The sequence below is a fragment of the Siphateles boraxobius genome, unplaced genomic scaffold, assembly GCF_051911475.1.
Source record: "Siphateles boraxobius isolate OS27281-9 unplaced genomic scaffold, OSU_SipBor_1 130, whole genome shotgun sequence".
NCBI lineage: Eukaryota > Metazoa > Chordata > Actinopteri > Cypriniformes > Leuciscidae > Siphateles > Siphateles boraxobius.
This window is the reverse complement of record NW_027508734.1, coordinates 3,658,545-3,670,758: the sequence shown is the minus strand read 5'-3', so window position 1 is coordinate 3,670,758 and position 12,214 is coordinate 3,658,545. Positions and strand designations below refer to the sequence as shown.

At 45.0% G+C, this 12,214-nt stretch overlaps 1 protein-coding gene across 1 annotated transcript in view; it reads right to left on the bottom strand.

Annotated features, from left to right (window-relative positions):
- The window catches only part of LOC143736466 (C-type mannose receptor 2-like), a 15,899-nt gene extending 3,685 nt beyond the window's left edge, over positions 1-12,214 (bottom strand). The window contains exons 1-3 of the mRNA XM_077227165.1: positions 12,137-12,214; positions 11,959-11,997; positions 11,495-11,866 (exon numbers count right to left, since the gene is read on the bottom strand). Of these exons, the coding sequence (XP_077083280.1) occupies positions 11,495-11,866; positions 11,959-11,995 (409 nt within the window). The 5' untranslated portion in view covers positions 11,996-11,997; positions 12,137-12,214. The remainder of the gene's footprint in view (positions 1-11,494; positions 11,867-11,958; positions 11,998-12,136) is intronic.

Sequence of the window (12,214 nt, the reverse complement as noted above, 5' to 3'; positions counted from 1 at the left end):
GATATAACATTAATTAACATTTGTGAATTGTCTTGAAACTTTTTATTTCCCCATTATGTTTTTGTACATGTTAAAAAGCCAAATCCCCGGTGTTAAATCAGCACTCCTCTGTGTTTATATGGGAACCACCAGCAGGGTGTTAAAAGTAATGCTGAAGCTGTGTTAGAGTTAATTGTATAACCATGTGACTAATTTAGTGATTACTGTTTGATTATTGAAGACAACTGATGATAACGAGCAGAATCACTGAAGAAAAGAGAAACACAAGAGGCTTGTTTGACTTCAGACCGATCGGCAGCTGATAATATGGAATGGAGCATCGAGTAATTATAAAAGTAGGAAGACATGAATAGATATGTGTATATGTGTGAAAGAATAGAACAATGAAAAAAAAGGGAGAAATGATTATAAGTAAATCATGACTGCACAACAGCAAAAGTAGGTGGCGATATGCACACATAATGCAAAGCACCAAAAAACTGAAGAAGATTGGTGGCTGACTTGAAGCAGTGCATGCTGGTTAGAAATTTTGTTAGAAAATTGTACAGCGCTGACACCACATGACTGTGACGTATGCCATTAAAGGAGTGTGATTCGGGAGCAGCCGCAGGACTCAGTTTCTCCACAGCGGCTCAGAGCTCTGATCACGACACAACTGTTCCACGATTGGCTGGATTCAGACAGATCAAGGCTCGTTTCAGATGCTCCTCGCCTCACTTCAAATTTAAGGTGTCAATTTATACAACGCAGAAGTATAAATAGGTGTGTTCGACATTGGTTGCTGTTGGATGTAACCGATCTGCAAGAGTTGCCGCGTGCAGGCGAGGAGGAGCTGAAAACGGAGATGTGAAGTTGGACACTTTCTGCTTCCCGTAGTGACACTCCTGCTGAGATGACTCCATATTTAATATACACAGATTTTGTGGCTCACATAAGGTCCAGTTTTGGTTTATTTCTTTGCTCTTGGCTGATAGGGCCGTCATTCCAGGCCGCATGTGGGCCAGATCATCCTTCCACATGTGCCAGATGTGGGCCAGATCATCCTTCCACATGTGCCAGATGTGGGCCAGATCATCCTTCCACATGTGCCAGATGTGGGCCAGATCATCATTCCACATGTGCCAGATGTGGGCCAGATTAGAGGATGGATACCCGAACCGAGCCCGACGGGACCCGTCGGTACCCGACGGGCCGGGCCGGGTTCGGACAGATATTTAGAAATTATGTTCGGGTTCGGGTCGGGCTCGGTCACATCAGCGTGATATGGCATTGAACATTTTAAATTCAAAACAGCTTATTATGTTGGTAGCCAATGTGCCTGATGCTTTCATGTGATGCAAACGTTCATTTTTGTGATTAAAATACATGTAAAATATTACCATAACATCTGTCTTCCTGTGTGCGGAAATTTGTTTATGTAGCCGTGACAACGAAAAACGTGCATGCGCGCCTGCGTTAAGTGCGCTTGTTTCTCCGTGCGCGCTGATGCACTCATCCTGCTGACATTTCCGAATGTCTTCCTACAGTTGCTTAATAAAAGCAGGCTTTCCACACAAACAAACGCACATGTGTCATTAGTATGAGAAAAAAATGGGATTTTAACTGTCGGTCTCGGGTCGGGCTCTGACAGAAATATCTTTATGCCTGTCGGGCTCGGGCCGGGTTCGGTTACTGCTCTGTCGGACGCGGGCCGGGCTCGGACAAAAAAATTCGCCCCGATCCGCAATCTAGGCCAGATCATCCTTCCACATTTGCAAGATGTGGGCCAGATCATCCTTCCACATTTGCCAGATGTGGGCCAGATCATCCTTCCACATGTGCCAGATGTGGGCCAGATCATCCTTCCACATGTGCCAGATGTGGGCCAGATCATCCTTCCACATGTGCCAGATGTGGGCCAGATCATCCTTCCACATGTGCCAGATGTGGGCCAGATCATCATTCCACATGTGCCAGATGTGGGCCGGATCTGGGCCGGCACAATGTTGCTATGTGGGATGATGCAGCTCAAAGATAGGAAAGCCAGTGGCTTGCATCAAATTACTGCTGAACACCTAGGGGCGGTTTCCCGGACAAAGATTAAATTATGACAGGAGTAGGCCTTAATCTAGAATAGTTAATCATGTCTTAAAAAATGGCTTTCTGAAACACAGATTGAGTACAGATTACTAACACCTGGACTATGGAGTCCTCAACTAAAATACACTTGATTAATTTACTACCACCTGTGCAAATCAGGATTATCTGAATTGAGGTTGCCTATAAAACATGGAATGAACCAAGAAAAGGTTAAAATTGTATGCAACTGAGAAGCAAATGGCAATGGAAGTTCAAAAGAGAGTGCGATCAAAGAACTTTTCTGAACATGAGAAAAGTATTTTAAAGCAAATAGTTTCGAGACATCCTGTTATCGAAGATAAACTGCACACATCAGCTGTTGAATCAAAGAAAAGGAATGCCTGGACATCTATTTGTAATGAATTTAATGCAAATGAACACACATCTACAAGAACAATACAACAACTTCAGGTAAGAATCATTAGTTCCCTTTCGTTGTCACTCCGAGTTACGTCGGATGACGACGAATGGGGTTTCGCTTAGAAAGCCTATCAACTTCGAGTATTACAAAACGAGCCAATGGCAAAGAAATGCCATGGGTCTGCGGAATTTGCATGGCGTAACTCCGCCCCACCTCGTGGGTATAAAAGGAGGAAGCCGGCAGCAAGCAGATATGTTTTCGCTTCAACACTTGAGTTTTCTCTCACTAAAAGAGCTTACACGTGGCACGTCTTTTTAAAGATGTCTCGCCCGTGTACTTCTGGTTGCGGCAGATTGGTATCGGACTCTGATGGGCACGAGCGTTGCATAGTATGTTTGGGCATTGATCATGCTAGAGCAGCGCTCGTGGATGACTCATGTTCTCTCTGTGGGAACATGACCATCGCGTCATTACGGTCGAGACTCGGTGAACTCGCAAGAGTGAGAGTCCCCTCATCCACCCCCCGTCCTGGTGGCCAGGGTGATCTGAGGGTTACGGTCTGGAACAAGGCGCCGACTATGTGTCCGCGACCCCAGCCCCCCTCTTCAATGACGGTGCCCGCTAGTGAACTGCTGATTCCCGCGGGTCTACCCTCTGGTGGCCCGAGTGCTTCAGTTGAAGCTACAGAGGAAGATGCCATGTCTGTTGCAGCATCACTTGGCGGGTTTGACTCTTCTGGAAGTGAGGGCTCGTCACAGCTGCCACCTTCCGGTGTGCATACGGCTGTGCTCGAGTCTGATCCGGAGATGACGGCCATGCTTTCCCGGGCAGCCGCGAGCATCGGACTTGAGTGGAGGCCTCCACCCTGTCCTGAGCGCTCGCGGCTGGACGGTTTGCGAACACAGGGACCTAGTGCTCCGGCACCTAGCCCGTCTGGGCCTTCGGGTCAACTGGGAGAAGAGCAAACTTTGCCCCGTGCAGAGGATCTCTTTTCTCGGTATGGACATCGACTCGGTCGCCATGTCCGCGCAGCTTACGAGCGAGCGCGCGCAGTCACTGCTGACTTGCCTAAGACAATTCGAGGGCAAGAGTGCGGTTCCACTGAAACTTTTTCAGAGGCTCCTGGGGCATATGGCATCTGCAGCCGCGGTCACGCCGCTCGGATTGCTTCATATGAGACCGCTTCAGCTTTGGCTTCGCGACCGAGTCCCGAGGTGGGCATGGCAACACGGCACATTCCGAGTACCAGTTACTCCGACCTGCCGTCAGTTCTTCACCCCGTGGACGAACCTCGATTTTCTCAGGGCCGGTGTCCCCCTGGCTCGAGCTTCTCGGCATGTTGTTGTCTCAACAGATGCCTCCACCACGGGCTGGGGCGCCATGTGCAATGGACATGCTGCTGCGGGCTCCTGGACAGGACCCCAGCGGCTATGGCATGTCAATTGCCTCGAGTTGTTGGCAGTACGCCTTGCCCTGCACCGCTTCCGAGCGTTGCTCAGGGGTCAACACGTACTAGTCCGCTCAGACAATACCGCCACTGTAGCGTACATCAACCATCAGGGTGGTCTACGCTCCCGCCGTATGTCACAACTCGCTCGCCACCTCCTCCTGTGGAGTCAGAAGCATCTGAGGTCGCTTCGAGCCATCTTCATTCCCGGAGCGCTGAACTGTGCAGCCGACGAGCTCTCACGGCTTCAGCCCCTCCCTGGAGAATGGCGACTCCATCCCCAGTCGGTTCAGCTGATTTGGGACCAGTTCGGGGACGCACAGATAGATCTGTTTGCCTCTCACGACTCGACCCACTGCGCCCAGTTCTATTCTCTGACCGAGGGCACGCTCGGCACGGATGCTCCGGCGCACAGCTGGCCGCAGGGCCGCAAATATGCGTTTCCCCCAGTGAGCCTTCTTGCGCACACTTTGCGCAAGGTCAGGGAGGACGAGGAGCAGGTCATTCTGGTTGCCCCTTACTGGCCCAACCGGACCTGGTTCCCCGAACTAGTACTCCTCGCGACAGCACCTCCCTGGCCGATCCCTCTGAGGAAGAATCTTTGGAACCTCCACGTGTGGCTCCTGGATGGGACGAGGCAGGTTTGAGTACCCTACCACCAGCGGTGGTGGCTACCATCACTTCCGCTAGAGCGTCGTCCACGAGACACGTCTATGCGTTGAAGTGGAACCTCTTTGTCAACTGGTGCTCTTCTCACCGAGAAGACCCCCGGAGATGCTCGATCAGTGTTTTGCTTTCCTTCCTTCAACAGGGGCTGGAGTGAAGGCTGTCTCCCTCCACCCTGAAGGTCTATGTTGCCGCCATTGCCGCACATCATGACCTCATCGAAGGTAAGTCGGTGGGGAAGCACGACCTGATCATCAGGTTCCTGAGAGGAGCGAGGAGACTGAATCCTCCTCGTCCTCCTCTCGTTCCCTCTTGGGACCTCTCAGTGGTTCTAACTGCCCTGAAGAATGCTCCCTTTGAGCCCCTGCAATCAGTCGAGCTTAAGTTCCTGTCTATGAAGACAGCGCTCCTGGTTGCACTGGCCTCCATCAAGAGGGTTGGGGACCTGCACGCATTCTCCGTTGACGAAGCGTGCCTGGAATTTGGGCAGGCTTACTCTCACGTGATCCTGAGACCCCGGCCTGGATATGTGCCCAAGGTTCCTACCACTCCCTTCCGGGACCAGGTGGTGAACCTGCAAGCGCTGCCCTCGGAGGAGGCAGACCCAGCCTTGGCACTGCTCTGTCCAGTACGCGCTCTCCGCGCCTATGTAGACAGAACGCAGTGTTTCAGGACCTCAGACCAGCTCTTTGTCTGTTATGGTGGGAAGCTGAAGGGAAAGGCTCTCTCCAAGCAAAGGTTGTCTCACTGGATAGTGGACACCATTGCTTTGGCTTACCAGCAGCAAGGTCGACCGTGCCCCCTTGGTGTGACTGCCCACTCCACCCGGAGTGTGGCGTCCTCTTGGGCTCTAGCGCATGGCGCCTCGCTAACAGACATCTGCAGAGCTGCAGGCTGGGCGACACCTAACACATTCGCCAGATTCTATAATCTCCGAGTGGAGCCTGTGTCCTCTCGTGTACTCGCTTCAACCAGCTAGTACCGGACCCGCTCAGGTGTCTTCGCTTGCTCGCCATTCCACTCCACGGACTGGATACGTGCGATATTTTCCTCAGGTGAGCTTCTCCGAAAGCCCTGAGCTCCTCCAGCACTCCTGACGTCGGCGCCAGTGTCTATTGCCTGTGCGTCGGCTAGGTGCCTCCCGTGTGCATGGTCCCTCCTCTGAGCGACCCCCACATGTGTATTTCCACTGTAAGCCTCTCTGAGCGTGTGTCTTTCCCTTGGCAAGCCACCTTGCCACCCCTGGGGTTGAAATATTCCACCTGCGGCTGGACACCCCAGTGTTTTCCATATGCTTCCTTCGGGTCATATGTGTATTCTCTAAGTCCCCCCCCTCCGGGCTGGCATTATTTGCATACTTCCCCTAAGCTTGGGATATGCTTCCCAGTGTACCTTGGTATTCCTGTGTTATATGGAGTCCTTTGTCCAGGCTGACAGGGATCTCGATTTACGCAGGGCACTGGAAGACAGCTGAGAAGGTGGCGTGATTAGACTGGTAACCCCATTCGTCGTCATCCGACGTAACTCGGAGTGACAACGAAAGGGAACGTCTACGGTTACGTATGTAACCCTCGTTCCCTGAGTAGGGAACGGAGACGTTACGTCTGCCTGCCACTTCCGCTGTACCGTGGGGATCGCCTGAGCTCAGTCTTGGCTCCTCAGCGAAGAAACATATCTGCTTGCTGCCGGCTTCCTCCTTTTATACCCACGAGGTGGGGCGGAGTTACGCCATGCAAATTCCGCAGACCCATGGCATTTCTTTGCCATTGGCTCGTTTTGTAATACTCGAAGTTGATAGGCTTTCTAAGCGAAACCCCATTCGTCGTCATCCGACGTAACGTCTCCGTTCCCTACTCAGGGAACGAGGGTTACATACGTAACCGTAGACGTTTTATTATGGCTTTTTAAAACTACTGTTGTATTTATAATAGTTATTTAATACAGGTGTTGTGGAAAAATATCAAAATAAACCTAAAAAAAACTGTTGCTGAAGCTCGAAGAGAGAGGTTTAAGACTGGCGGAGGTTACTGACAGGAATACTGGAGAATCAGCAACCTTTGGAGAACATACCAGATGATGACCATCTGGACAGTTCAGATGATGAATCACATACACCTATATTAAGTATTTGATTTTGGCTTTTGTTTCTCTCCTCTCAAACTTATATTTGCTTCTATCATATGATGTGAAACATTTTCCCATTTAATCTGTATTTATTTGACCATATATGAACTGTTCATGTTTCAAGGAGAAGGTCAAAACAGAACTGAAGAATTGGAAAGCAGCTTACCCTCCACATCCTCAGAAGCAAGGGTGGCAATGTCTGCCAGTACTGGTAACCAGAAGAAAAGACTCACTGTTCATGAAAAGTTGGCTAATGATTTTCATGAACATAAATTGAAATATCTTAAGGAGGAGCATGAAATGAAGATGAAGATACTACAAGTAGAACTGGATATAAAGATGAAGGAGAGAGAGATGCAACAGGCTCAAATGTCACAGTACATGAATCTGTGAAATAAAAATTGTTTTATTAAGAAAATATGGATGTTGTGGTGGTTTCAGTAACATACCAGACCAAACAGTTTTACACTTAACAAATATTTGGTTTTATTACATGTATCAGATCTGAACAGAGGGTTGAAAGTTAAGTAATGTAAAAAGATCTATTTAAAGTGGCACAATGCAAAAGCATCCCTGTATGCAAGTCCTTCTCTGTGGTTTGTTGTAAATGGTGGCACATCTGGATTGTCATCCGCTTCTATTGGGGGATCTGGGCATCCCTGCTTTTTTAGGTAGTTGTGAAGAACAGCTGTTGCAATGATGACAGTGCAGCATCTACTTGGTTTGAATCTGAGTGTTTTCCTAAGGCACTGAAAACGACTCTTCCAAACACCAAACATGCGCTCGACTAAGCCCCTTGTGCGCATATGAGCCTGGTTGCAGCGCAGTTGTTCAGCTGTTGTTGGGTGCAAGTAAGGCGTAAACAGGAAATCCTTCTGAGCATACCCACTGTCACCAAGCAAAATTCCATTATGATCTCTTCTTTCAAATTGAGTATACAGAGATGAGTTCAGGAAAATTCGGGAATCATGAGTTGCACCTTTCCACCGTGCAACAATGTTTGAAAACTCTAACTGGGGAGTGCATACACCTTGGACATTTATGGAAAACCAGTTCTTTCGGTTCCTGTATTCCTCAGCATCTGGAGTAGAGGGACGCTTAATGGGAATATGGGTTCCATCTATGCAACCTATGACTCCTGGGAAATTTCCATATTCATAGAAAAGTACCTTGTAGTTAGCCTGGGTTCTAGCATCAGGGAAGTTTATGTAATGTGCTTTTAATTCACAAATGGCCCTGCACACTCTGTGAATGACTTTACATACTGTTGGTTCACTGACACCACATAAATCCCCAGTTTCTCAATGAAAGGTGCCACATGCCAAGAACCTTAAAGTTATGAGCACCTGGAGACAAACTGGAATAGGCTGTCCTCTTTGGGTCACAAATGAAAGCCTGGGTTCTAAGAGTGAAATTAGCCACACTGCATTTACTTTATGCATGCGGAAACGATCTCGAAAACTTATTTCATCAAAACGTTGCAATGGGTCACTTCTGTCTGCAAGAACTTGCCTGGCTGGTGGAAAGCGCTGATCATCATTGACATAGTCCAAGTAATCCATGTGTCCTCCAAATGAAATTAATCTGAAGGTAAACCTGCCTCCTGGTAGGTTTAATTTAAGCCTCAATTTAGTCCTGAAGTTGCTCTAGTCTTCCTCCAGGAAATTAGCCTATGAAGTTCTGGACTAGACTAAGTCTTAGACTTTTTAAAACTATGACAGAGAAAGTACATTTCTGTTAATCTGATTTAAATGGCCATTTTAGTCTAGGACTAGGCTTAATCTTGGTCCGGGAAACCGCCCCCTAAAGTTTGCGAGTCCTATGTTGCGGTTCTTGTGATACTACAGATAATCAATTTGGCTTTAAGGCACAGCATAGTACTGAGTTGTGTGTGTATATATACATTGAAAGAAATAGCACAATTGTATAAAATACAAAATTCCTGTTATAATTGGTTTTAATGATGCCTCTAAGGCTTCTGATAGAGTTAATCATCAAAAGTAGTTGGGTAAATTATGACAATGGGGTGTGCCTAATAGCATACTAAGTATTTTGGTATATTTGTACGCTAATCAGACTATAACAATAAAATGGGTTAATAGGGTCTCAGCTCCTACTGGAGTTGGTAATGGAGCGCGGCAGGGACGTCTACTTTCACCAGCCCTTTTTAATGATTATATGAATGAATTGTCTGAAGAATTAAGTGACTGTAAGACTGGATGTATGTTTGGTAATATCTTAATCAATAATCTTATGTATGCAGACCATCTGGTCATGTTTTTCACCAAGTAGTGCTGCTAAATGTATGTTCTGATTATGGGATTAAATATGATGTGCAATATAATGCAAAGAAGACTGTTACAATGATGTGTAGAATAAAAGGGGATAAGGACCTTCATTTTCCAGATTTGTATCTGTCAGGGCAAGTACTAAATGTAGGCACCTAAACGAAATATTTGGGGCATATCATTAATGATGTAATGTGTGATGATGATAATATGTATAGGCAGCGTCGCACGTTATATACCTAAGCTAATATGTTGGTGAGAATTGTATGTGTTCAGGTCAGGTTAACATAAACCTTTTTAGAGCATACTGTACTTCTTTTTATACTGCTCCCTTGTGTGGATTAAGTTTTAAAAAGTGAGCCTATGTAAGCTTCAGGTTCCTACAATGATTGTATGACGATTATATTAAAAAAACGAGCTGGAGAAGTGATCTTTTTTTTGTATGGCAAGAGTAAAACCCTTTATGGCTTTAACCCTCTGGGGACGGATTGGGCGGTACCGCCCAAAATGACATACTTCTACAAATGTGTAATTAGGCTTGTTCGACTTGAACCGGCGCTGCAAAGACCGATCGGTTGATGACATCAAAGTACCGCGAGAGCGATTAGAGAGCATACGGCTCCTTATGCTTTTGAATCGCTCTCGCGGTACTTTGATGTCATCAACCGATCGGTCTTTGCAGCGCCGGTTCAAGTCGAACAAGCCTATTATCTTAAAAACTATTAATGATAGAGAGGTGTGGTCTTTTTTGCCGTCTTCCTCAGATTCTGCTGAAAACAGTGATAACAAACTTACCCGGCTTGTATACACACTTCCTTGTTGCGCAATACCATTTCGTCAAAGACCAATGAAATCGATGTTGTTGGCAGATTCACGAGCAACAACCAATGGAAAAATTGCCGATGGAGGAATATTTTTCTTACCCAATCAGAGGAAGGTAACCATGACGTATTCTAGCAAATCGGAGGACTCTGTAGCCTTGCAAGGGGTGGTACTATATACTATTACGCAAACAGCATTGAGTGGCAGAGACGACAGAAAGCGAACGGACGCCTCGAATATAAGAGCGCACAGAGATATGAGAGAGAGACAGAACAATTATAATATATATATATATATATATATATACAATTATAGCATTATTTATTGTTTTAGCACTTTTATGATGGCAAGCAGTAAACGATTTACGGTGGAACACGCTCTGGAACAATTACTGGAGAGTGACGAGGAGAAAGAAGAAGAAAAACGCCTGGGACTATTTGTAAATAAAGTTAAATTTTTCATTGTTCTTTACACATTTTATTTAACAATTACACATGTCTGTCAAGCAAAGGCTTTGACAAATATATTTTTTGTTCAAAAACGGTTCACTATTGTTGTGTGATGTGTGATTTACAGAAAAATAAATGCCAAAAATCAAATTTCCGTTTTTGAAATTCTCTAGTTTATGGTACATTTTCACTCATACTTCCTTTATAAACATATTACATGTGTGCTTATGTTAGCTTAGGGTCTTCTGAATCCATAGATACCAAACACATAGTGTTCCATCTCCATTACATATAGTTTATAAGCCCAAATGTAAAAATAGAGAAAACGGACCAAAAAGAGCTTAGTCCCCAGAGGGTTAATGTATAAATGTATTTGACGGCTGGATAATACACAGAATACTATTATTATGCTGTTGTCAAAGCCCAGGCAAAGTGTATTGCTATACCAGTCACGTATGAGAAAGTATTGGCATAATTGTCTATTTAAAGGTTTTGTATTGAATGTAATTTTGTGTTGGTTGTTGTATGTTTTCTCTAATGGACCTTGCGTCTGGAAATACAGTTGAAGTCCAGTCAGACTGAAACGGATTTCCAGAAATGTGATTTGAATAGGATTTCAAACCACATATGAAAGTAGCTTGAAACGGATTTGTAAAAAACGTATTTCATGTGATTTTTTTTCTTTCTGTTCAAACTTGCTAATTTTGATCGGATTTCAATCAGACATGCACAAAAAAAGTCTTTGGACTGACAGACTGAATGTAGCCTAATTGTACTTTAATTGTCATAAGTTTTTTTGTTTATTTAAAATAGAATTAAATTCAAGCTGCTTAATAATAAGTGTAATGGCTGGAAGTCAGTTGTAGTTCTTGTGTTTCTGCTCTTCTCTGTTTTCTGTTCTTGTCATTTCTCTTAACATCAGCTGTCACCACTAATGGTCAATCATCACCTACTTAATCACTTAATTATCTCATTAACTTCAACACTGCTTCAGTGTTATTCTAACACTAGTGTGGATACATATGAACACTGAGGGGTGTTCATTTAACACTGGGGATTTTACTGTAAGTTAAAAGTTCACAAATATCCACAGTCCCCTCTATATTTATGAGCATATTAAAAAGTAGCAGCATTTAGTATTGCATTAAAAATGTGTACAGTAAACGGTGCATCGTTTTATAAATTAATGTTTATTGTGATTGTATGGAGCTGCACTTACTGTTGTTAGATGAACTGCAGATGAAAGTCAGGCTGTTACTACATGAATAACCATGCCATTCTCCATTTCTCATGAAAGCACACTCCTCAACTCCACCATCAGGTTGTTTAGGTTCCCAGTTCAGATAGAGCGCAGGTTCACCTGAAGACCACTGCCATTTATCAACACTCGTCTTCATCTTCAGCCCAATCCAGATATACTGAACACGTCCATCATTCACACTCTTCTTCAGCTCGTTCATGTCGTTCATGTTGTCAACGGTGGCCAGATCTGTGTAATTCTCTCTGCAGTGTCTCTGAGCTTCAGTCCAGGTCTTGCTCACGTTTATAAAGTGATACTGACGCTGAACACATTCAGATACGGAGCAGAGAGCTGTGTAAGAGAGCGTTTGATTTAATGCTTTTCATAACAGGGTCAAACCTGATGAAACTATAAACCATAAATAAAACAACAAACACACTCACCAATGAGAAGAAGAATGAAACATAGAGTTTGGTCCATTTCTGACGAAAAACAACAACTCATATTTATCTTATATTAAAACATAATCTTAAGCATATAAACATAACTCAATTCATAATCCTTGAGACACTATTAACATCTGAAAGTGTAACTGTGTTTGAAGAATGAACATGTTCTTACTTTAGAGGTTGTGTGTTTCTGTCCTGAGTCTGATGTTTCTGTCTGCAGATTTAAACTACGTGATTATTATATCTGCTC